Below are 26,486 nucleotides of genomic sequence, written 5' to 3'. Positions count from 1 at the left end.
TAAAGAATTATACTCACCATAAAGATCAGTGCTGTCAATATGAAAAGTGTCTTTTCTCTTTACATACACCATGGCATTATACTCTCTAACTGGGTCTGCATAGGAATACTATAGAACAGATAGGCAGAAAGAGAGAGAAAATTTGAGAGAGCATCAATCTCATCTGCAAACTGCAGTCTTTTCTCACTGAAGCATGCTTTTGAAACTGCTACATTGTTATTGTTGTTGTTGTATGTTTAAATATTGCTGTTGGCATTTGCCTTAGACAGCTTTGTAGGGGAGTGACAGGTTGGTTTAAACCAGGAGAGTAGAGGCAAGGATCTATTTGCAGCAGTCAGTATTAATAATATATAAAAAAAATAAAATAATAGAGCACAGGAGAACCACAAGAACAATGCAAAGCAACTTATATAATGATAAGAACAGACCAAAGACTGAACTAAACAAGGGGTATAAATACTACACAGGACAATGAGGTAGAAAACAAGGAACAGGTGTGACTAATCAATTAACAAATCAGTAACTAATGCTGCATTCACGCCACTGCGTAATTACCGTAAACTTGAGATGACAACACGTGACATTATATTCGGAGCTGTTCATGTCCTCGGACTGGGAATTATGCATTTCTATGGCACCACTATCAATGCCTAAATGAATCTACAGCAGTCAGGTGGTACAGCAGTCAGGTGGTACAGCAGCTACGTAGTACACGTGTGAGCTTTCAGAAAACTCCCAGCTTACAAACTGTAATTACGAGCTTTATGAGGACGTGAATGCTTTTTACGAGCCAGAATCTTGTAGTTACAGTAATTACGATATGGCGTGAATGCACCTTTAGGCAACTAAGAAAACAGGAACTAACACAGAGAGTGAACAATAGGAACCAAAACGAACATAAATACATGACAACAGGAATCTAAAATGAGAAAAAGGGAGATGAGACTAACAATGACAAACACATTGGAGCATGCAACAAAACAGATAACCATTATAGAGTAGAGATTTTTTTTTAATTGTGTTGTGGTACCTTGTGAGCATGACAAGTGATGTCAAACAGCAAAGGGTTTGCCTCGTTCAGCGTCACATCTGCATCAACCACCACAGTTTGCCCCTCGATCACCAATACACACTCATACGCCAGTTCTTGGTCCTAGGAACAAGTGTATGTTTAAACATGTTTTTTAAATACAGATGTATATTTTTTAAGAAAGAATTGGGTGTTTGTTTGTTTGTTTTTACCTGATAGAGATGCAAGTTTCGGGCCAGCAGAGAGATTTTTCTCTGAGTTAGGACAGGAAGCAGAGAGGATCCTTGAATCTTCTCCACACACGGGCAGGCCGATGCCCCCAAATTGACAAATGTGCCTTCATCAGCCTGTTAAAAAAACCCAGGTCAGTTAATCAAAAAATATGGCAGTGAATGTTATCGCACTATGCCGTCTCATCCAGTGAAAACGAGGAAGTAGTCAAGATGTTTATTTATTTATTAAATATGTAAGTATTTAAATAAGTAAGTATAAGTAACTAAAGAAAGAATTTTTTTTTTTGCTTATAAAATGTAAAGAAAAGACAAATCTTGCTTGGTATCAATTCTAAATGTTTGGACTTACCGGTAAATCTGCTGAGTCATACTGGTAATCAGCATCCATGCCTGTACTCTGAAGATGGAGGTATACCGGGGGATCCCTGTCTGATTCTCCATCCCCTGATAATATTGTAGCTGCAGAAAATGTTGTGTTGTCGTTTTCTACCAGTTCCTCCACCTCAGTTTCCTCTGGCACCAAACGAGCCACTTCACGGTCAGTGATGACAATCCTATTCACTGAAGGCATGGCAGGCGACACCCTCTCAGATATAGGCAAAAAGTCATTGGATTCTGAATCAGACACGTCTGGCTCTGGATTTGAAGGTAAAACTGTAGTTTGGGTTTCCTTTGTCAAATTCAATGTTTCTGCCAAAATGTGAGGGGTGCTGGTGAGCAAAGTATCATGTGTGATTGGCTCCATTAATGGTGGCAATTCTGTGAGAGTGACTATCTCGGTTTCAACTGATGACGATGATATTCTTTGCTCCTCAGCAGCTTCGAAGACTGATGGCGACTCAGTTTTTACAACTGCTTCCAAACTGGAAAGAGTAACCACATCAGTGTCTGTCTCCCTCAGAGCAACTGATTCAATATCTGTAACAAGAAGCTCTTTTTCTGAGAGAACCTCCTCTAGCAGAGAGAGTGTGGAAGTTGGCTGTTCTGTGGTAGCCAAGGTCTCAGCTGTGGAAGAGGGGAGAAAGGCACTTGTGGGCGCAGCAGACAGCTTGAAAGTGGAAGAAATCTGAGTTGATGGTGTTGGTTTCACAAGTGCAGGAGAGGTTAATGATTCCAGTGTAGAAGTTATAGTTTCAGTTATTGGGGTGGCAGTAGTCTGAGTTTTAGTATGAGCCATGGTTTCAGGGACTTTGTGTGTTGTGACTGGTGAGGTCATGAATGCAGCTCTAGAGGCTTTGGTTGCAGGAGGTAGGGTAGGGAGAGATTTCCACTAAGAGTGAGACATGCAGGAAAAACCAAGAGAGGCACAATAGTAAAATAACTAATTAAATAAATAAATAGGTAAATATTGATGGTTATAAAAGGAACTATTACAAAATGATCTTGGTATTCAAGATCTATGTCCATAATTTCAAAACCATATTTTTACACTGCAAAGAAGTCAAGATTTATATTCATGCATTTGGCTAATCCTATAATTGCTAGTGTAATCAGATTCATAAATGAATGAGTCTTATATTCACAAAAAAAGTTATTGAAGATATATATATATATATATATATATATATTCTAAATAAACAAAATATATTCTTAAGAATTCTCAAATATTTCGTCTGAAAACAAGATTTGTCTAACACAACAAATTCAAAGATCTAAACTTGTAAATAATACATTTGTCCATCTATAAACCCATTTTGAGGTAGCAAGCATCTTATGACGTAAAATATTGTGCAAGATGTGCAATTATGACATGGTGTGCAAAACGTAAAATACATTTTTAAAAAGCAATGTATGTGAGGAATATAAAATATCCTTATTTAATTCAGAAATTAGATGTTAAGAATAATTTGTATCTGCCTCCTGGTTCTTTTAATTAATTATTTACCAATAATACCAATTATTTGTAGTTTGGACCAATTATTTGGGGGAGCAGGGGTGGGGGTTAACAGAATTCTATAGGAAACACTGTTTTCAAGTTTGAGACTAATTTTCACCATCCAACAAAAGCATAGAGAGAAAGCATTGCTGGTGATGTAATGACTTACATGTTCATTATAGATTATCAGTCCCTCATCGCACATAGCTTTGTGGGTACACATATGTTGCTTCACGCACCAATTGCATCCCCAGTGACTCTTTACACAACCATGGCACCTGTGGAAGGAAGGACGGAAGGAAGGAAGGAAATAAAAATTCTTAGTTTGATTGACAAATTAAAACTTAGAGACTGTGCAACAGTGGATTTTACAAAGAGTCTTTGACAAGGGTAGAATTCAGTTTGTTTGTGCCCACAATATGTGCATGTTTGCAACTCACGGCATGCTTCCTGCAAGATGTTTGACTGCTGTACAATCATAAAAGGTGAATTCCCGAGAAGTCACAACAACATCATGGAACCGTAGAGAGAGAGTGACTGTAAAAAAATCTGATTCAGAAGAAAGAAGAAGAGTTTAGCAAGTAGTGATCATGTAGAGTTCATTATTGTTACGAAGCAATTGCTTGTCACTTTCATCTGATTGTTTGTCTCACTGGTTGCTCTTTATAGACAAGAATACTACAGCTAGGTTTGATCTTGCTTGGATTTCATCTAGCACATTTGAAGGTTTCTTTGATTTCAGTTGAAAATCTTCATGGTGGTTTGTGAAATGAAATAGGAAAAATGACATTAAAGTGTCACCCTCACGTTGTTCCATATCTGTATGACTTTCTGTGGAACATCAAAGAAGACACTGCTTTAAATGGATAGTTCACCCTAAAATGAAAATGAAGTCTTAAATTACTCAACTTACTTTTAAAAAAAATGCCCCGCCATAAAAATGGCAGTGAATAGCGACCAGCATCAAGCTTTTAAAAAAATATTGAAAAGTAAAGTATCACAGAATGATCCTGATCTTGGCCGTTGACCTCCCGTGCTCACTGTGCACTCATGACTCTTTATTAGTGCTGGAGTTCACTCTGCCTCACCCAGAATAAGCACACAAGTTGTGAGAAATCAAGATGAATAAAAACGCCACACATGAAATACAAACCATGTACTTTCTTCTCTGAGGTTAATATATCTACTGTGCTCATCACAACAAGAAGTTATTGCATTCACATCTGTCAACTGTCGTTCTGACTGTCATCTACGGTGGCCGAGAGTGCAAAACTGAAGAAAACGCATGCAAATAGAAAAAACACCAGTCACTGAAGATGATGTTTTCTTAATCTGCTGATGTTTCTTCTATTAGCATGTGTTTTCTTTAGTTGCAGCACGCTGAGCTTTCTCGGCCACCGTAGTCATCAGACAAATGGAGTTCCTGTCTGGAGATATTCAACTCAGTGAAGAAAGTACACAGATTTTTAAATAGTTGATTTTTAAAAATTCCTTCGTTTGTGGTCCGAAAAAAATACAAAAAACAACTGCATACTGCATTAGAACAACACAAGGGTAAGTAAATGACTTCATCTTAAAACTTCTACCATTTGTCTAGAAGTGCTCCTCTCTCAGACTGGTTACACTGTCATGCTCAAAACTGAGTACTGAATCAAGTATTTCTGTGTCAAAAGGAGGACACTCATTCAATGGCTTATGAAAAACAATGTTTGTTTCTATATTATTATGTTTTTTTCCTAACCAGGCCTCCTGTGTCAAAACAAAAGTGTTATACATACATCAGAGACATGATTATTTCTGGAAATATTCTCACCTTGACCTGGTGGCACAGATGGCAATGTATATATGTGTGGAGAAGAGCAGGTGATACCAGTCTCTGTTACAACAGCCAAACTTGCCCTGTCGTTGAAGACACAAGAGTAAAACTCTCCTCGCTCCAGAATGGGAAGACCAGGGATGGATAGAGAGATCTAAAAGAAGAAAAAAATAAAGAGAGAGATGGAATATTTTTGGGATCTGTAAGGATTAAAATTATGCTTTTAAGGAGAGGAGAAGTGGTTTTAGTTGTTTGTGCGCTCAATAATGGTCACTTCAGTGAATCAAGCTTATACAAATATATGTATCCTGTAAGGGTGTGGTACTGAATTCAATTTGAGCTGGATTTATTAAAAAATGTGTTAATATTTGAAACGCACATCTCTTCTCTCTTCTCGGCTGATGTTGGATGGATTGAGATACTTGATACTCAGGCATTGTTGCTCCATGTCAAAGCTCCAAAGCCACTGATCTTTCAGATCCCCACGCACACACTCACTACTCAAACAACACCTGATGCACAAAGACACAATGTTCAAGTTCAAGTAACCAACTATTTAAAATAAAGCATTCTGAATTAGTGTTGTCAAAAGTACCGACTTCAGTACCAAGTCGGTAGTGAAATTTTAAAAAATGTGACGCTTTGAGTGCTGTTGAACGGATTTGTAAACACCTCTGACTGGCCATTGTTTTCACACGCTCATCAGATATGTCTGTGATTGGCTACATACATATGCCTGCCAATCATATATGATGAGCATGTAAACACAATGGCCAATCAGGTGTTTACGAATCCGCGTCACATTTTTAAAATTTCAGTACCGACTTGGTACCGAAGTGCTTTTGACAACACTATAATGAATATGAGGTTGTTTTCAAATAGGAACTTACTTCCCCTCAAGAACACACCAGCCACAATATGGATCATGAGCCAACAGACAGGATTGACAATCCAAATGCTTTTCACACTCTGCTACAGGCCTCTTCTCTAGCTGTGGGAGCAAAGTAAAAAAAAAGTGTCAAATAAAACCAGCAGAGGTATACATACAAACATATAATATATTACCTAATTTGCTATTTCTGATCAAAGAAGCAGCATTTATATCATACAAATTAGTTGCACATTTGTGTTTATCAGTAATCTGATATGATCAGTAAACATGCTTACCTGTTTCTGAAATGAATAAGATGGGATATTTAACATTAAGTTTTTTTTTCTTCTTTTTTTTTCAGAAGTGTGCAAATTAATGCAACTTCACATACTATGTTTCTGTTCTGGAGTCTGGAGTCTTTAAGCAAGTGTCAATAAAATAGTTTTAGCATCACCATTGGGTTGCTGAATTTTACAGTTTGGAAAATATGGCCAAAACTTCATCTCTTATTGACCAGTAAGTTTGTCATCCACATAGTTGCGAATACATTTCATTGCACTACTCTGCCGGCCTGACTCATTTCTCTTAACAGTTTTGGTTCCCACTGTCTTCCATTATATGTTTTGACCATAAAGTGGAAGTTAATACCAACATTCCTCAAAATATCCTCTTTGTGTTACACAGAAGAAAGTCAAAGAGGTTTAAAAAAAAAAAAAAAAAAAAAAAAAACATGAGGGTGAATAAATGATGACATAATTTTAATTTTTGGGTAAACTATCCTTTTAATATAATGTTTTTGTTCAGTCTTTTTTTTACATTAAAGATATATATTTTACCCAAAAATGAAAATTATCCCATGATTTACTCACCCTCAAGTCATTCTAGGTATATATGACTTCTTATATGTCTTCTTTCAGATGAACACAGTTGGAGTTATATTAAAAAAATATCCTTGCTCTTCCAAGCTTTACAACGGTAGTGAATAATGCTCCTGATTTACTCAAAGTCCAAGAAAGTGCATCCATCCATCATAAAAGTAATCCATATGACTCCAGGGGGTTAATAAAGGCCTGAAGAAGCAAAGCGATGGGGGGGTTTCTATAACTAAGAAAAATATCAATATTTGAAACTTTATTTAAAAAAAAAAAAAAACTAGCTTCTGGCAGACAGCCTACGCCAAAAGAGTTGACTTGCACCAAAAGAGTAACTTCTGAAGTGATATATAACGTAGGATGTAGGAGTAGCGTAAGCTTAGATGCCTCTTGCGGCTCAAACAAATAGAGCTGGGCAACAAACTCAAGCTCCTCTTCTCTTATATCGAAATCCTCAAATATTTCTCTTTAAAAATTCTCATTTTAGACTTCTAATTCGTGACTGGTGTTTTGTTTTGCTCTATCATCTGTGCTTTCAGGTTCATCAATGCATCAGGTCAGAGATTACTCTTTTGGCGTACATCGATTTGCGTAGGCCGTCTGCCCAGAAGCTAGTTATTTTAGTTTATAAAGATTTAAATATGGATATTTTTCTTACAAAATCCCATGGCTTCCCTTCAGAAGGCCTTTATTAACCTTTACTTTTATGATGGATGGATGCACTTTTTTGGACTTCAAAATCAGAAGCGCCTTTCACTACCATTACAAAACTGGGAAGAGCAAGGATATTTTTAATATAACTCCAATTGTGTTCATCTGAAAGAAGAGTCATATACACCTAGGATGGCTTGAGGGTGAGTAAATCATGGGATAATTTTCATTTTTGGGTGAACTATCCCTTTAATTATCCATTACTGACAAGAACTATTTTGTCAACAGGTAACAACACTGACACTGCCAATTCCACTTCAATAATGTGATAGTTACCATGTTACTTGTCAAGATGTATAGATGCTTCTCTTGATGGTCAAGCCTGAGCTCTCTGCTTATTGGTGCATTGGGCTGGATGGAAATTACTGCATATTCTTCCACCTCGCCGTTTGGGCCAAGAAACACCTGAAAAAATACACACACCCCTTCTGAACAATACTGACGAGGAATTAAAAATGTTCTAAACCAGGTGCATTAAATCAAGACTTCACAAGGTCCAATCTCTATCCCCTGGTTTCACAGACAAGGCTTAAACCTAGTCCCAGATTAAAATGTATTTTGAACTGCTTAAAGTAACTTGCACTGACATATCTCAAAATATGTCACTGCCATTGTTTTGTCTCACTCTCAAGATGCACAATATTAATATTTATTTCTAAGGCACATTTATAAAAGCTACTTAAATGTATTTAAATTGAACTAAGGTCTAATCCTGGCTTAATCTAAGCTCTGTCTGTGAAACCAGGCCTATATTTTGTAGGGTTACATCCAGACAAGATGTGGAATACACTAGCGTGGCCACCACACTGTTCTAAAATTTCTCCTAACTGCACCTAAATGACTGTAACAAAAGACAGAACACTACCTAGTGGAAAAGATCCTCTGCCGCTTTGTTCTTGTAGGGATAAAACATCAAGCAAAGATATACAACATACCATGAAAGAATATTAGACCAGTTACTCCTCAAATTTCTGCCACTTCATAAAAACAATACAAAGATCTTGTGGAAACTGCTCTTTTTTCCTTTTTTCTTTTTCACATTTTGAAATAGATCTACTGCAGTGCAGCAATTAGTGTTACTTTTAAAATAGCTTTTTTGAGTACTATTTATTAAAAGACTGAGAATTAAAATCTAAACTCTTTTTGGCACCACACAGACCACAAGCTGTAATAGATTCAAAAAATAATTGTTGTTGCATTATAGCAAAACAAACCAAATCTTACACAAGCATCAGGTTGGCCAGCAAACAGGGCTGGCCTAATAGTGGCTGAAATAGTTGTTTTGTTTTTTTTTTTAAATGGAGTGAAGAACACACATCCCATAGTGAGGAACCATGTTACTTCAGAAAAGTTGAGAAAGTAAAGAGAGAAAATTTTATATGTTAATGAAATTAAATGCACCTGTGCATACCACCTGTGTATACCATTTTTAATGATGCATTGGTCACCATCTCTTCGAAAATGTAACATGATTTGAATAAGAAGATTCTGTTTAGATTTAAAAAAAAAAAAAAAAAAAAAAAAAAAAAAAAAAAAATTACAAAAAGGGGCAATGCTGTAACAGGTAAAGAGATGTGTTTATAACCACACCACATCTTATCTTCATTAAATAAAAATTAATCTCATATCTTCAAGATTTTTGCATTACTTTGGAATTCTGCAAAACCTCCAATATAACCAGCCAAGGAAAATCCAACAACATTTTCTGAAACACTTCTGCTTCAGCGAAGAAGAGAGAACAATGGATAAATTAGATGAAATAAAATTAGAAAAATTGAAGAAAAACACTCATTCCCTGTAAACTTTTTAATACCTTGTGTAAGTTTCCTTGGGAGTCTCCTAGAAAGGCAATAGTATGCTCCTCCCTTACACTCACAGTCACAGCAGTGAGCCGGACGGATGGGCTGTCAAATATTGGCTCAGCTTCCACAAGCACCCGGCTTGCCATTGGACTAGGGGTGTGATCAGAGCCACATGGGTAAGCATCCAAAGTGTTCTGTAGGGAGACAGAGGTCAAAGAGTAAAACAAGGTATTAGAGTTACAGAACAATAGTTCTTGTCATACCTTTAAAGGTATAAGTTCAACATAAAAACAACATAAAAAAGTTTTGCAACAAGCTGCAGTGGTATAAGAGGAGTAAAGACCTTTTATATCTTTTTACATCTCTAATCAAAATTACCTACAAAATTTTAATTTTAAATTTAAATTGCTCATTTTATTTTGGTCTACTATTTAAAAAAAATGCTGTTCTTCAAACTTTGTTCATCAGACAATTCTGAAAAAACACTGTAATCACAATCTCCACACTTCATTAAGCAGCACACTTTTTCCACAGTGATAATAAAAAAAAGTTTTCCTGAGAACCAAATCAGCATATTAGAATGATTTCTTCATGTTAAACTGAAGACAGATTAATAACTGCTTAAAAAAAATGTAGCTTTGTCATCACAGTTCTAAACAAGAAACAGTTCAGAAAACAGTTCTAAATCATGAAGATTTCACAATATTACTATTTTTTTTGCTATATTTCAACTTTTAAATGGTAGTGTTGTGTGCGTCAACAACAACTGTTATACTCCCTTACACTTCATATAGACCAGTTTAGAATATTTATATATGGCCACACAACTGGGGTGGTGGAATGTGATGTCATCATAGAATGGAGCCATCTTAAATTATAAGGATTGCTTCCCCTGAAATAACCAGAGGTTAAGTGCTATGTTTCAGGGACCAATGGTGAATAGCTCTGGGATCACACCTTGAGAGGTTTAAAACTACAACCTCAGTTACCCACCAAGATACAGTTGAGCTCAAAAGTTTGCATACCCCTTGCAGAATCTAGAAAAATGTTATTCATTTTAAAAAAAAATTAGGAGGATCATGAAAATTGCATGTTATTTTTTATTTAGTACTGTCCTGAATAAACTATTTCACATAACAGTTGTTTACATAAAGTCCACAAGATAAAAAAAAAAAAATAGCTGAATTTATAAAAATGAGCCCTTTCAAAAGTTTACATACCCTTGATTCTTAATACTGTGTGTGGTTACCTGGATGATCCACGACTGTTTTTTTGTTTGTTTTGAGATGGTTGTTAATGAGTCTCTAGTTTGTTCTGAGCAGTTAAACTGAGCTCTGTTCTTCAGAAAAAATCCTCCAGGTCCTGCAGATTCTTTGGTTTTCCAGCATCTTTTGCATATTTGAACCCTTTCCAGCAGTGACTGTCTAATTCTGAGATCCATCTTTTCACACTGAGGACAACTGAGAGACTCAAACTCAACTATAAAAAATGGTTCAAACATTCACTGATGCTCCAGAAGGAAACACGATGCATTAACAGTCGGGGATGTAAACTTTTTGAATTGGATGAACAGAATAAATTTTACTTTTTTTGTCTTCTGGGAAACATACAAGTATATTTTGTAGCTTCCAAAGGGCAGAACTAAATGAAAAAAAATGTTCTTTAAACAAAATTAAAAAAACCTTGCACATCAACTTCTTGTTCAAAGGTTTTCACCCCTGACTCTTAATGCATCGTGTTTCCTTCTGGAGCATCAGTGGATGTTTGCAGCTTTTTTAATAGTTTTGTCTTTTTCCTCTTGTGGACTTAATGTAAACAACTGTTATGTGAAATAGTTTATTAAGGACAGTACCAAATAAAAAATAACATGCAATTTTCATGATCCTTCTTATTTTGTTAAAATGATTAACATTTTTGCAAATTCTGCAAGGGGTATGTAAACTTTTGAGCTCAACTGTATTTAACCTCAAGACTATTTTTTACCAGATAACTTAGGCCACGTTTATTATATTATATTATATTATATTATATTATATTATATTATATTATATTATATTATATTATATTATATTATATTATATTATATTATATTATATTATATTATTTTATTTTATTTTATTTTATTTTATTTTATTTTATTTTCATTTTAGTGTATCACAAGTGGTCAGGCAAGACACAGTTTACACCTGATAGTAAAATGTGTTTTGTCTGAATATCAGGGATATCAGGGAGGGAAGCGGCTAAATAATAGCAACTGCACTTTGGGCTTCTAGATAAAATTTTCCTCCTCGATTATGTGCTCCATATTCTCACACTATATCATACTATATGGGCCATCCTGATGTATCAAAATATGATACTCAAACAAAACAAATGCAGACTTTTAGATTTTTTATCCATGACCAACAACTATTTTGTCAACAAAACTCAGTAGTCTGAATTTTTTAATATGTCAGGCTTTACAGTGTTATATTTTCACACCAGGCCAATGACTGTCTAGCTCTAAAAGTACTTTTAAAATATGTCACAGTGGAACTTGGAAGCTGTTCATACCTGTTAACTGAGGCAGTAAACTTACTGGTTTCCAGTTTCAAACTTACCGCTGGAAGATTGGCACAGTTTGATTTCACTTCATACTCAATGTATGCAGCCTCAAGTCCATCTGCACGGCCCATTTCAGTGTAGCATAGATCTCTTGTAGCACTGATACGTTTATCCACTTCCTCAAGTGAAAACACACATACTGCGGACTCTTCATTGGGTCGACTGGAGGAAGCGAAATGGCTCGAAAACACCCCCAACAGTACCTCTTGTTCCGAAGCAGCTGTACTTTCTATTCCCATAGTCTTCCTCAACTTTGGCAGGCCTACATGTAGAGCTTGTAGGAGGTTATAATTCTTTCCTCCAGCTGAACGGCAACTTAACGGAACTTCTACATATGAATAGTACGCAATATCGTCCAAACACATACGGGAAACATATGTGCGATATTCTCTCGACTGCGATTTTAAGTCTCTCCGATAGAACATGAAGTAGACATACGAGCGGTGGGTAAATGAGGTTACAAAATGATGGTCATACTCAGAAAGCCTCCCAGCTACCGCTAACTTTGAAGTTTCCTCATATGAGAAAACAGGCTCCATAACTAAGTTTCGAGTAGATATTGGAGGTTGGCTGTTGGTATAACCACGCCCCACAAACAGTACTGGCTGTTGTTTCCCACGCCCTCTTGTGAGTGCCACAAGTCCTACAGTAGAGACATTGGGGTCATTAGCCGCCACGTATTGTGTATCCACAGGCCTCTCTGCAGAGAAAAGCACTTTCCCCACTGCATCCAAACTTCGTTTCTGACATATTCCTTGATAAACACTTCCACAACTGATGAGCTCCTGACTGTAAGGATCCACAAGTAGCAGCTTGTTGTGGTTATTGGTCAATTGTGCCTGTGGGCAGTTTGCTTCACTAATTGGTGGCAGGCAGTCACGGCTGTCTATCACAGGGCCTGTCTTTTCCTCTTCCTCAAGCTGAAGTTCGGAAGAAAGCTGGTAAAGCCGATCACGGGCACCTAAATAGACCCGACCCAATGAAGGGTCAGGATGCAAAGCTAGGTGCTCAAAGTAGGTGTCATTGCGCAAGAAAATGGGGTGATGGCTGGAAGAAGCAGAGCTCTGGGTGACCAAGAAGCTACATAGTATGGAGAAAAGAGAAGACAACACACACACCATCCCAGGTGGCATGTCAACTATTCTGAGAACACAGAAAGAGAGAGAATGAGGGAAAATTAAAAAAAAAAAAAATTAAATAAAAAAATTTGAAAAGTAAAAAAGAAAAAAAAGAAAAGAAAAACTACATATATAACAATCCCAATCTTTAAAAACAGACTAGAGATATACAAAGACCCTTTAAACTGCTTAAAGTGGGCATGAAACAGAAGTTGCAATAGCATTTTCTTCTCTATTGTTATGTATATATGAGTGAAATGGCTTCTTGAACAAGGGAAAAAAATGGGACTTGAATTTGTCCATCGGAAATTGATTGGATCATTTGAATTGTTGTTGCTTCATGTCTCATGTAAATGACAGGTTAATTTCTCATCAGTAGGGTTGGGCATCGAGAACTGGTTCCATTTTAGAACCAGTTCCAAATTTCCAAGAACCAAGGATTTGATAAGACATGATTCCGCTTATCAATTCCTGTGCGTTTTTTTAAAACATTAAAGACAAAGATGATGTGAAAGAGAACTTAATTGTTAATCTGTGCTGCGCATACATCCAAAGCACACACACCACCTCACATACATTGCGTGAATACTGAATTGAGTTTTCTTTTCTTGCACTTGAACGGACAAATGTACACAAAATTATGAAAAACTATCATTGTAAACAGTCCGTTTAATCTTAAGTGAACGTTAACAGTTGAGAAAGAAAATGTGTATCAGTATATTAAATCCATGCATTAGGTCTTAAAGTGACAGCAGCCTAATATACCTGCTGCTGTCTATCATTAATCTTAAAAAGAGAACAAAAGGCAAAGAAAATCACTCACTGATCTTGACTGAATAACTTTTGTAACTTTTATAAGTATGAATCAATTTTATTTATAAATAGAAAACTATGAAGTGTTATTTTACATTTGGTTGTATTTGATTTTAATTTATGCACCTGAACTTTGTTCAGCTTTATTTATTTGTGCTGTTGCTAATTTGTTTATTTGTTCTTATTTTATGACTGACTGTTTACTTGTCTGTAATAATGTTTGAAATTTATGTTAGTAACAATTTTGTTGTTTTCACTATAGTATATTTTGTTAAAAACAAAGGCAAAAATTCCATGTTTAAGTGTTCTGTAGGCTGCTGATTTTTATTCATGGTATTCAGCTGCAACAGAATGTTTTGCAAACAGACACAAAATAAATGTGTTTAATATCTAAATGTTTGACTTCATTATTTATTTATTTATTTATTTATTTATTTTTACCTTATTGGAATTGATGAGTCGATAAGAATCAGAATCGATAAGCAGAATCGAAATCTATAAAATTCAAATGATACCAACCCTAGTCATCAGAGTCAGAGAAGAAAAGAGATGCCATTGCAAGAAGGAGGGGGAAGTTATTTTGATTAAATATTATGACACATGAATTTAAAAAAATAATGACATGCATGAATAAATCAATTATAATAAATACTGCAATACTGCATAAAAAATAAGAATGATCGATTTTGATTTCATAATGGCTTAAAATATAACTCACCTATACAAAATATTGTTAATGTTATTAAAACAGCATAATATTCCATTAACACAAATCAAGAAAGGATGCCACAAATGGACTGTCATGATAAGTGAGAGAGACAAAAAGAGACAACTGACAAAAGTTTTCTTACCAGGGTTTGATCTGCTGGGTCGACATGCATACACGCAACACACAGTCAAACATATGTCCCCATCGACTAAACCTAGGACACACATAAAAAGAGAGACAATTTTGTCAGGAGCATTTTGAGGAGGTTTAACATTTAGGGATAATTAAAAAAAATATATCACAAACAAGCATCACTGGAAATACATGTCTCTGGATACATTTCTGCAAAATACGATTCGTTGAACTTTTCAAGTGACATGTCAACAAGAGTTGCAGATGAGGACTTGCTAAACAGCCCAGGTTGATCCCCTCATAAGCACAGCAAAATATGATGTTGGGGGGGGGGTGCAATATGAAGATGCATTTCTAGCTCTGACTGATTTTACATATACATTTCATCCTGAAATGAATCATACCATTAACATTACCTGAATTAAATACACTATAAAAATGTACTAATTCAGGGACGTGCTTTTCTTGCATAGACAAAGAACATAATCTGTTTAAAATGCATATATACACAGTGAATTTTTTTTAGCCAGAACTAAACTAAAAGAGGGCCACAACTCAACCAGTAGTGAGCCAAATAATAAAAACAGACGTGGATCATATGTGAACCGAATGTTATTCTTGAATGGCTGAGTTCTGCAAAAGGCTGACGGCCCTTATGTGGCCCATACATGGCTGAACACACCAAAAGCCATAATTTAACCACATTTACATTTTAATAAAATTTTTTAAAAAAAATCAGTAAATCAAAACACAAAAATTGATTGAGTCATTTTTTATTTTTATTGAATATATGTTAAAAACAAAAGGAGTATGCTGATGTTGATAGTAATGTGGGAAGTGTCAAATGTATGTATGTCATGTTTCACCAATCTTTCTCAGTCACAATCCATAAGAAAAAGGAAGATAAAAAAGAAATATATTAGTATAATATATAGTATCATACATCAGAAGATATTGTTGAATAAAGTCCTTATTTTTGTTTTGTGTACAAAAAGTATTCACCTTGCTTCATAAAATTAAGGTTGAACCACTGTAGTCACCAGAACATGTGAGCGGAGCGGAGTGGGGAGCGGAGTGGTAATATTTCCTTAAGAGCTCAGAGCGCCTTTCTGAAGATTCCGCTCCGCTCGCTCAATACACTCAGAGCCACTCGCTCAACCCAGAATGCCCGCAAAATCTTCAGCATCCCCAGTGGTTCTTCCAGCGTTGAGCGAGTGTTTTCTGCCGCTGGATTGCTTTCCCGGGCACACCGAATGAGCCTGAAGCCTGACACTTTGTCCAAGCTAATGTTTCTTAAAGTGAATTCTAAAATCCAGTAAACATCAAGAGACGTTTTAATAGACCACAGTTCCCCGCATTTATGGTCTATTTTAACTTGACACTAGAAAGTGTTTCTTTCATCGATGTCAGTTCATAATCTAAGCATTCTTTAAGTGCATTTTATCTTGTTTGTGCTTCTCACAGGCTTTATAATCAAAATGTGTTTTGTAAACATCTACGCATATTTCATCTCGTGTGTGTGCGTTTGTTTTAATGAACCTGTTTTGAATGTTCTATTGCACAACAACGGCAGCTAGCCTATTTTCACGGAAATAAAAGTTAACGAAAATCAAATACACTTTTTCAGTTTTTGCATTTTAGGTATGTTTGCTAAGGTTAGATTAATATATTTAATACATTTTAATTAATACAATTAATAAAATTAAGAAGAATGTAAGAATTTCGTTTTGAAACATGATAATTGCTATTTATCAGCAACTCAGCATGAATAATTTTATACAATTATCCAAGAATTTCAGTACAAACAGTAAACAATTAGGCCTACTAGAGCAATTTTATGTCGGAGCGGGATCTGAGCGAGAATTGGTTTACGGCGACTCGGCGAGCGTGAGCGGAATATTAACGGAGCGCTTGCTTGGGCGGTTGAGCGACTGAGTGGAGCGCACGTCCATAGAGCGGAAAACGCTTCGCTCACATGCTCTGGTAGTCACGTCAACTATTTTAACGATGTCTTTAGTACCTTTCTGGACCTTGAAAGTGATTATATTGCTCTCTATGGACGAGTCATATACCTCTCAGATTTCATCAAAAAATATCTTAATTTGTGTCCCGAAGATGAAGGTCTTACGGGTGTGGAACGACATGAGGGTGAGTAATTAATGATTTTAGAATTTTCATTTTTGGGTGAACTAACCCTTTCAATCAATATTTTAAAACAAGCACAAAGGCCCATTACAAATGATTGTAAATAAACATTACAAATAATTTCAGCAACTTCAATAAACTGCTAATTCACTGCTTATTAGTTGCTGTATCGTTTAAGTTTATGTATCAGGTATGATTAAGGAATGTAGAGTATGGTCATGCAGAACAAGGCATTAATATGTGCTTTGTAAGTACTGATAAATAGCCAATATGCAAGCTAATAAGCAGTTAAAAGTGAGGATTGTTCCCCATACAAGTGTTAGCCAAACTTTTGTTTCTACCACACAAGACATACAGTAGCATGAAGAAAACATTAACTAAATTGGTTTCCTTGTCATTTAAAATGAGTACTCAAGTATTATATTTCTAAAAAATAGCCTGTTAATAAATATTAATACTAACATTTTAAACACCAAAACAGCTTACCTGAAGCTAAGTCTAGCTTATTTGGGCAAAGAAATTTGATAAAATGAGAGTAGAGAGGGAAATAACTGAAATAACAGAAATATCTGCATTTAAATAGTTGCCAGTCACATGTTTAGCAATCCAATAGGAGTTGCAAAGATGCAAAGCAACCAATAGCGTTGTTGAATAGGCTTGAGATGTGGACTGCCACAGACCTGCCGCACAGGTTACGTGTTTTTCCAAGTATGAGCCAAATGTTAAGCATAAGTTAAAATATTCCATGGTGTGCCATAACTACATATGATCTGCAGTTGTGTGTGGTCATCTGGGCCATATACCTCAATACAAATAGTGAGGCAAAAGAAAATTCCCTCCAATTCTAAAGCCATGGTAAAACATATATGACGAACCTTTGGCCCACATGTGCTCAGCCATGCCATATCTAGGCCAGATGTGCCAGCTAACAGCCACATATGGCCCAAATGTTCTTGCCATCTATGCTGTTAAACTGAATGTATGAAGCAAACTGCTGAAAATATCCAGAAGTTAACAACACTGAAATAGAAGCATGTAGTTTATCTGTCAATTGCACATGAAAATTGCGTTCTTTACTATAATAGTAGGTGGGTGTGTGTAGAGCTGCACGATTAATCGTTAAAAACATCGTAATCTTGATTCAAAAACCCACGCGATATTATTTCTAAAAGACAACGCTTTGTCATGTCTTTTCAACCACACACAGAGCTTGATTTGAGGGGGGATGCGGGGGGGATGGCATCCCCCTTGTTGGAAAAAATGACAAAAAGCATCCCCTCTGTAAAGCCACCATCCACCCTTAATCCCCTTTAGATTAACAGTATAAATTATGATGTAAAACTTATGTGAACAAAACTTTTAAATTCTCGGAATGATAACTAAACTATAAATAACAGCGATTGATCAATCAGAACTCAGTATTGTAATCATGCCAGAGTTCTGATTAAGCAAGCTTTCGTTATTTTTCGCACTTGTTCAAAAGGATCAGAAAAATGGTTCAAGCGCATATTTTGACATTCTTTAAAAAAAAAGAGAACAGAAGGCATGATACTTTGATTAGAGTTCTAAGAACATTCCCCTGACATTAGAACGAATAACGTAATCCCCGTAAGGGATTGTTGTGGTGAATTATTGACAGTAAATGTCATCAGCGAGGCACACATGTATGTTAGCTACATGTACGTGTGTTTATTTTCTATTTATTTTAAATTATTTTATTTACTAACGTATCCTTGTTTCCCTGAGATAACAGGAACAAGTATTGCGTTTAAGACGCTATGGGGAATACTTTGATTTTGAAGCTAAAATGTAACAACGCAGTGCAACTGCACAAGCCAGAAGCCGAGCAGAGTTCTGTACGAGCTGGTTGGCTGGTGAGTTATAACTGCATGAACCTATGGTGATGCAGCGTAAGTGCATGAACCAATGGGTGCCCCCTACCACTGAATGGGTGGGGAATCGGCCTATACAAGCGGCTCGCTTACATCTAGACTGTAGAATTTGGCAAAGGTGGACAGAGAGGACCAGCCTGCCGCCACACAAATGTCATCAATAGATACACCGCCGGACCACGACCAGGAAGAGGCCATGCCTCTGGTAGAGTGGGCTCTTACTCCGATGGGGCACTGAAGGCCGAACCAAGTCATAAGCTTAAAAAAATTTTGATAAGTTAAAATATGGTGCCTTGTGAAAAGTTCAGTTTGAATTTCTCAATTTACAATAATTTTAATTAAAATAATTTTAATTTAATTAATTATTAAAATACTTAGGCTAGTCAAATTTAAACGGAACTGAGTTGTGTTGCTTTCTGGTGTAAAACTACTTCCTCCAATCCCTATATACAGTAATTTGCAGAGACAACGAGGCATTTTATAAATAATTTTCCCCGGTATGAGCAGGGCAACTGACACGAATAAATCCACATATTATATATATCCACTCGAAATATAAAAGAAAACAGAGGACACAAAAATGATTTGTTTGCACAACAAATGCACACATTTGTTACTGTCACATTTTCATTTATGTGGGGCTGAGTTCTTGAGTTATTTTGGGTAATGTGTTAATGACAGTGCCTGTAAAAGTCGCATCAAAACATTCATGTTTGAAATGGCCTGTCAAAAGAAGGTATTTTACTAGAATGTAGTGCTAACAGTGATTAAGTATTAATAAGAATTTTAAAATCAGGAGATTAATAAATCAAATGCAAAGTGATAAAAAAATTTTCTTTGTATTTTAAGGAACATTCTGTAAAATAATAAATTAAAAAGACAAAGATGCAGAATAAATAAATAACAGTTGACAACCACATTAAATGAAAATATTTAAGAATCTTCTTGAGCCAAAATAAGATCTAGTTCACTGTTTGTAGTGCTGTATGTAATCCAGATATATTGTGGTCAGCATGGAATGCAGATGCAAATTATGAACAAATGAAAATGGAGATGTAAATTATGAACTTAAATGAAACTTAAAAAAAAAAAAAAAAAAAAAAAAAAAAAAAAACTTTAAAATCTTAAATTTGAAAAAGAAGAAACACCTCCTTTGACCTCTTATTGTTCATCTCAGGCCCAACAATAAGAACACATTTAACCTCAAATAAAACAGCATTTACTGAATAAATTTTAACAATATTAATCTATAAATGTTATTTGCATCATTTTCATTGTGAGGACAAAGTGAACACTCTGAGAAAAATAAAGGTAAGAACTGTGTTTAAAAATAAAACGCAATGTGCATATATTTAATTAAAATCACAGCCTTTGCGATATCATAAATCGCACTAAGCCAAATCGTGATTTCGATTTAATTTTGGTTAGTCATGCAGTTTTAAGAGAACATAAGATTCAAGAAAAACCAGATAAAAAGACCATGCAGACTGACCAGTTATATAGATTTTGTTGAATAATGCTGAAAAAATTATAAATATTAAAACTCCATATTTGTCCAGTTTGATCAACAGATCGTTAAGGCAGATCTTTTAAGATGACCAATCAAAATTAATCTGACCACTCATTTTTGTGACGTTCACTATATAGTGAATAAGTGAACTGCAGAAATACAAAAGAAACAGTACAATTTATCTGGCGAGCATGTATATCTAATCATAAACAGATCTATAACTTGCCTAGTGTAAATGACAAAGCACTTAGAAGATAAAGCATAATAAAATTTAATAAAATTAGTTACATTTTATAGGTCTATTTTATTTGCCTGGCAAGGCCAGACTGATATATCTTCTACAAGATATATCAGTCTGGTCAGTCCGGCCTCCGTCGCGATTCGAGTCAACTCCAAACCGTACCGTACAATCAGATTCGTTTATTTCAGTTACGCAAACAGCGTCACTCTAGTGCGGTGAAAGTCCCTTCAATATCAACAAAGATTGCGCACGGGAGACCCGAGAGTTTGTTCTATTCAGCCGTGAATTCAGTTTTAAATGACCAAAAACACATTAATTATTTACTTTTCGCTGTTGACTCTCGTCGCTTTGCTAACGTCATATCAGCCCTTCTCTGATTGGTTTACTCCGCTTCCTGTTTGCTCAGATTTGCTCCGCCCTAGAAATCGAACTGATTCAATGGCCAACCAGACTCATCCGCTGGTACAGTGGTGAGGCTGGATTTTCCAGGCAACTATTTTATGTCACTTATCAAAGAAATCATGCAACAAATGATAGAATGGTATTATTTACTTTAGATTTTATAATTTATGAGAAAAAGCTGGCTGTTTACAACAAACTTAAATTGTTCACTCTTAAAACAATCATTGGTTTACTTGTGTACATTTACTTCTACATTCACTTGTCCATAAGAAAAACCATAAAAGAAGATTAATAAATGCCCTAAAAATGTTCCATTTGACCTAATTTTTTTTTAGAAAAGGTCATCATTGATTAATATTTATCCGTTTCAGTCAAATGACTTTTTCGCTTATATGCCATATTTATGACCATATTTGGGACAAAGTAATGGCGGTGTCAAATCCGTGTCAAATCAACCAGAGGTCCCCGGCTCAAATTTTTGATTTATTAATATTTTTTCTGTTGAAAGACAAACATAAATAGTGATGAAAGCCAAAATATTAAATGTCACATATGTATATTTAATGAGTAATCCACTATTTCGTAGAGGGGGGTCAAAATGACAATTTTCACCTGAGATTTGGAGTTTACATGGGTGTAAAAATGATTTTAAAAAGATGGCAGCATCATTATTTTATTTGTACACAGAGATTGGTAGGTCCATTAGTAAAATCTGTTGACTTTAGCAATCTTTATTTCATTATATGCCAACAGTGACAGTTCAAAATGGTAAAAAGCACTTCTTCTGTTTTTCGCCTCAAGTTTGCATGCCTGGTAACTCAAAAAGGATTAAAGATATCTTAATATTCTTTTAGATTCTGGTTCTTAAACTTTCCTTTTGGTATCTTCATTTTAAAGGCTCTCGATGGTTCATTCCCAGAGATATGGAGATATGGAGATCTTAACGCGGCTCCATGAGTAAACTGGTAAAATAAACATTCAGTGGTCAAAAACCAAATGTGGGTCACTTTGTATAGAGCTGATACTTTGTATCTAAAAGAAGAAATATCTATAGAGGAATATCTAATGAACAAATAATGTTGAAACTAGAAATGTATCTCATTTTTTCTATCATCTCAATTGCATAGAACATACCTGCATGCCATAAATACTCTTTTTTTTCAAAGTTTGCATGCCTAAAAATACATCTGTGACATTTAATATTTTGGCTTTCATCACTATTTATGTTTGTCTTTCAACAGAAAAAAACATTAACAAAATCAAAAATTTGAGCTGGGGACCTCTGGTTGATTTGACACGGAATGACCCATTTATATTTAACCCACAATCCTCTTTGTATACGAGTGATATAAACTAAAGAGCACTAAAATCTTGCAATTCTGAATAGTTATCAGAATGAGTTTTACAGATTTTTTTTCTAGAATCTTTGAGTGATAGGGACTTTAGATTAGTAAACACCATTTATATAACTAATTCCAACATAACATGTAGCAAAGAAAAGCAGCATTTGCTTAAATATATTTAGCTACAAAAAGGGAACTTCTGGGCAGGGACTTTGTGAACTGTAACCATTGCTTTAACTAAAGATGCATCATAGGTGAACACAATCACAGTTTAATCATTGCTTCAAAGACTGGAAATGTATGGAGCAGTTTTAACTGCTCTGACCCATTAAACAAACATTTGATATTTAGAGGCAGGTGGGTATAAAAAAAATATGATGCCACAATAACAGGTCTGCAGTACCTCATTCAAATAGTGGCACAGCAGCCTCTATGAAAGGTTGCATAAATAAGTCTCTGAAGGCTTTTCAATGTGCAACTAAAATGGCCGTGAATGAACAGTCCATGAGGATACTTTCAGCACAGTAATGCTCTGACTCAGGAAAGAGTTCTGTAAACATAACATGTCCTGACCTGAGAAAAGGAAAATATTTTGTATTATATCTTGAGGAAATATCGGCTAGACTCTTCAGAGAGAATTTGAGGTATAATAGGGTCATTCTGTGTCAAATCACCAAATTTTGGAAACTTTCCTGGCTTAAATTTTTGATTTTGTTAATATTTTTTTCTATAGAAAGACAAACATAAATAGTGATGAAAGCCAAAATATTAAATGTCACAGATGTATATTTACTGAGTAATCTTCTATTTTGGAGCCAATTTACTGAGGTGTAAAAAATGACTTTAAAAAGATGACAGCATTATTTCATTTTTACACAGAGATTGGTAGGTATATTAGTAAAATCTGTTAACTTTAGCCATTTTTGTTGCATTATATGCTAATAGTGACAGTTCGAAGATGGGCACTTCTTGTGTTTTTTACCTTTTTACATGCCTGTAACTCAAGAAGTATTAAAGATATTTTAGTATCCTTTTGGTTCTCTTTCTAAAACCTTCCTTTTGATATCTTCATTTGAAAGGCCCTTGATGGTTCAGTCCCAGAGATATGGAGATCTTAATGCAGCTCCATGAGTAAACTGGTAAATTGTCCTCATTTTCAGTGGTCAAAAACCAAATGTGGGTCACTTTGCATACAGCTAATACTTTTTTTCATTTAAAGAGGAATATGTGAAGAACAAATAATGTTGAAACTAGAAATTAATCGTGTTTTTCGATCAACTCAATGGCATAGAACATACCTGTCTGAGTGCCATAAATATTCTTTTTCCAAAGTTTGCATGCCTGTAACTCTAAAAATAAAAAATAAAAATAAAAATAAGATATTTTAATATCCTTCTATATTCTCATTCTTAACAATTTCCTTTAGAAATCTTAATTTTTAAGGCCCTATATAGTTCAGTCCCATAGATATGGGGACCTCAAAGCAGCTCCATATTCAAATTGTTGAATTTTACCCATTTTCAGTGATCAAAAACCAAATGTGGTTCACTTTGCACACAGCTGATACTTATTTCATTTAAAGATGAATGTCTGAAGAATAAATGTTTGAACTAGAAATGTATCTTGTTTCCCTCTATCAAAAGAATTGAGTACCAAAAATCCACTGAAAATGGTTAAAGGGTTAGTTCACCCAAAAATGAAAATTTCTGTCATTAATTATTCACCCTCATGTCGTTCCAAACGCAAAAGACATTCGTTCATCTTCAGAGATCTGAGAGGTATATGACTCGCCCATAGACAGCAATTTAACCACCACTTTAAAGGTCCAGAAAGGTACTTAAGACATTGTTAAAAGTCAAGTGACTGCAGTGGTTCAACCTTAATGTTATGAAGCGTCAAGAATAATTTTTGTGCGCAAAAAACAAAACAAAAAAAAAAACGACTTTATTCAACAACATCTTCTCTTCTTTGTCATTCTCCTACACTGTTTACATTCAGCGCTTCCAGGTTCAACGTCAGAATGCCAGCTCAGTATTGGCCGACGCTGTTCACGTGAGCATCAGGACACATGCGTGTGAAGCTGACGCAGGAGCTGGCCAATAATAAGTTATAGTTTTGTATTTCAACAAGAATCATGTTAGGAAAATTATTGTTAGCTGGCAAGGAAAGACAACTTAAACTTTAAAATTGCTATTTTTTAGTAGATACATATTTTAAGCAAAATGTTTTAAAAAATGGTCCACACTTCAGGAGAAAATCCCTGAACCCCATAGAAACAGAATTTTTCTGTCACAATATAGCTTAATAAAACCTCTGATCTTACCTTTTATTATTCATACCTAATTGGGCAGGAGTAGTGAAATACATGTAAGTTAGTTACGTATTTAAAATACAAAATTTGAGTAACTGTATTTCATTATATATATAGTCCAGGGGCCGTAATCACAAAACATCTTAAGGCTAAAAGTAGTTCCTAACTTGCCGATTTAGGAGAAATTCTTAAAAATAATGGGCGTGTCAGTCCTAATTTTAGGAGTCCTAAATTTTTGCTCTAAGAGTATTTCACAAAGCATTTTAGCGCTAAAACTAGCTCCTAAGTCTGTGAAATGTTAGAAGGAGTCAAGAGGACTCCTAAGTCACTAAGACCAAATCACAAACAGTCCTAATCTACCCAAAGACACTGTACACCATTGAGGGAATAGCGATAGAGCCTTGGGTGCTGAATCTTTTCTTCATAAATGCAATACAATTTGATTAGAATTTGATTTGAATAGATTTAAATCTACAATGAGACGGCAAAAAACTTTAACAAATAAATAAATATTGTCTGATTACCTGTGGCAATGGTTTTCATGAGTTCACACTTACAAATGATTGAATAGAGTAAAAAAAAAAAATTCCCTATTATATTCATCGAATGAAGATATCATAAGGAAAGTTTAAGAACCAGAATCTAAAAGATATTAAGATATCTTTAATACTTCTTGAGTTAAGTGCTTTTTGCCATTTTTGAACTGTCACTGTTGGCATATAATGAAATAAAGATTGCTAAAGTCAACAGATTTTACTAATACACCTACCAATCTCTGTGTAAAAATAAAATAATGATGCTGCCATCTTTCTTGTGTCATTTTTACACCCCTCTAATTTGGCTTCAAATCTCAGGTGAAAATTGTCATTTTGACCCCCCTTTACAAAATAGTGGATTACTCAGTAAATATACATCTGTGACATTTAATATTTTGGCTTTCATCACTATTTATGTTTGTCTTTCTACAGGAAAAATATTAATAAATCAAAAATTTGAGCCGGGGAACTCTAGTTGAGTTGACACGGAATGACCTAATATCCCTTCCTGTCAGCTAAACATTCCTTAAAAGTCAACATGAAATGGTGCTTGCAACACATTTTACTTCCTAAAGTGACACATTCAAAAGTGAAACAAGATATTTAATGAGAAAATATCTTGAAATGGTGGGTCTCAGAGTGGAAACTATCTCTTGTATTCCAAATTGGTTTTCATCTTCACTCTAACGAGAAAAAGAACACAATGAATGGAAAAGAGAAGAGCCCAGTCATCTAATACTAAGAGTCACTCAAACACAAATTATTTGTTCCTCTGGCTAAAAACATGCACACACTTGCCCGACAGGCCCCTAGGGAAATATATACACTCAAGTCCTTCAAACAAATCCTCAGTCCAATTTAACATTGATGTCCCACTTTCCTAAACCCTAAAAATATCTAACTTTAAGACTTGATTAATAGTTTTTGGTGTGGTGACAGCAGTTTTTTAGATTGAATCAATTCATTAAATGTTATTAATATTTGGATTAATAAACTGGTAAATTAAATACAAATGTATCCTTATACAGATAATGTTTTGTGTAAGCATGCTAGTGTTTATTAAGCCTACGCTATTTTTGTCAACAAAAACTATAGATCTATGGTATTCAGTTAACTAAGGCTGTGAGCAGAGAGTTTACATACAGTATAACCTGTTATGACAGGGTTCCTGAAGCTTAAAGAAAAGCTCAAAAACTTCACAAGCTCAAATAATATAATGTCATGAAGAAGGCCGATCAAGAAATTGGTAATCGTATCAGCTATAAAAATCCTGAACTATGGTTACCATCAACACTACATTAACTGAAGTTCATGTATGTGCTCTATTTACATCCCACAGATGGGGTGGATGAGACTTCACACACGGCTATCTAAACGGGGACATTTCATAGACTTCTATTGTTTTTATACAGCTATACTAATCTAACCCTAACCTACATACTAAGCCAAACAGAAATTCCACTTTTTTTGTAGTTAGTTTAGCTCACTTCTAAGTACAAATTTGTCCCCAAAATATGGT

At 35.1% G+C, this 26,486-nt stretch overlaps 1 protein-coding gene across 1 annotated transcript in view; it reads right to left on the bottom strand.

The window, feature by feature from the left end:
- plxnb1b (plexin b1b) overlaps positions 1-26,486 on the bottom strand; it is a 68,087-nt gene that overhangs the window by 31,319 nt on the left and 10,282 nt on the right. The window contains exons 2-14 of the mRNA XM_048206929.1: positions 14,598-14,669; positions 11,812-12,958; positions 9,223-9,405; positions 7,686-7,814; positions 5,846-5,946; positions 5,335-5,467; positions 4,953-5,109; positions 3,580-3,688; positions 3,309-3,417; positions 1,613-2,533; positions 1,243-1,377; positions 1,031-1,153; positions 18-108 (exon numbers count right to left, since the gene is read on the bottom strand). Coding sequence (XP_048062886.1) covers positions 18-108; positions 1,031-1,153; positions 1,243-1,377; positions 1,613-2,533; positions 3,309-3,417; positions 3,580-3,688; positions 4,953-5,109; positions 5,335-5,467; positions 5,846-5,946; positions 7,686-7,814; positions 9,223-9,405; positions 11,812-12,948 — 3,328 coding nt within the window. The 5' untranslated portion in view covers positions 12,949-12,958; positions 14,598-14,669. The remainder of the gene's footprint in view (positions 1-17; positions 109-1,030; positions 1,154-1,242; positions 1,378-1,612; positions 2,534-3,308; positions 3,418-3,579; positions 3,689-4,952; positions 5,110-5,334; positions 5,468-5,845; positions 5,947-7,685; positions 7,815-9,222; positions 9,406-11,811; positions 12,959-14,597; positions 14,670-26,486) is intronic.

This window comes from Megalobrama amblycephala, linkage group LG11 (genome assembly GCF_018812025.1).
Source record: "Megalobrama amblycephala isolate DHTTF-2021 linkage group LG11, ASM1881202v1, whole genome shotgun sequence".
Taxonomy (NCBI): Eukaryota; Metazoa; Chordata; class Actinopteri; order Cypriniformes; family Xenocyprididae; genus Megalobrama; species Megalobrama amblycephala.
Note: the sequence above shows the minus strand (reverse complement) of the source record. Positions and strands in the feature narration are given on the sequence as shown.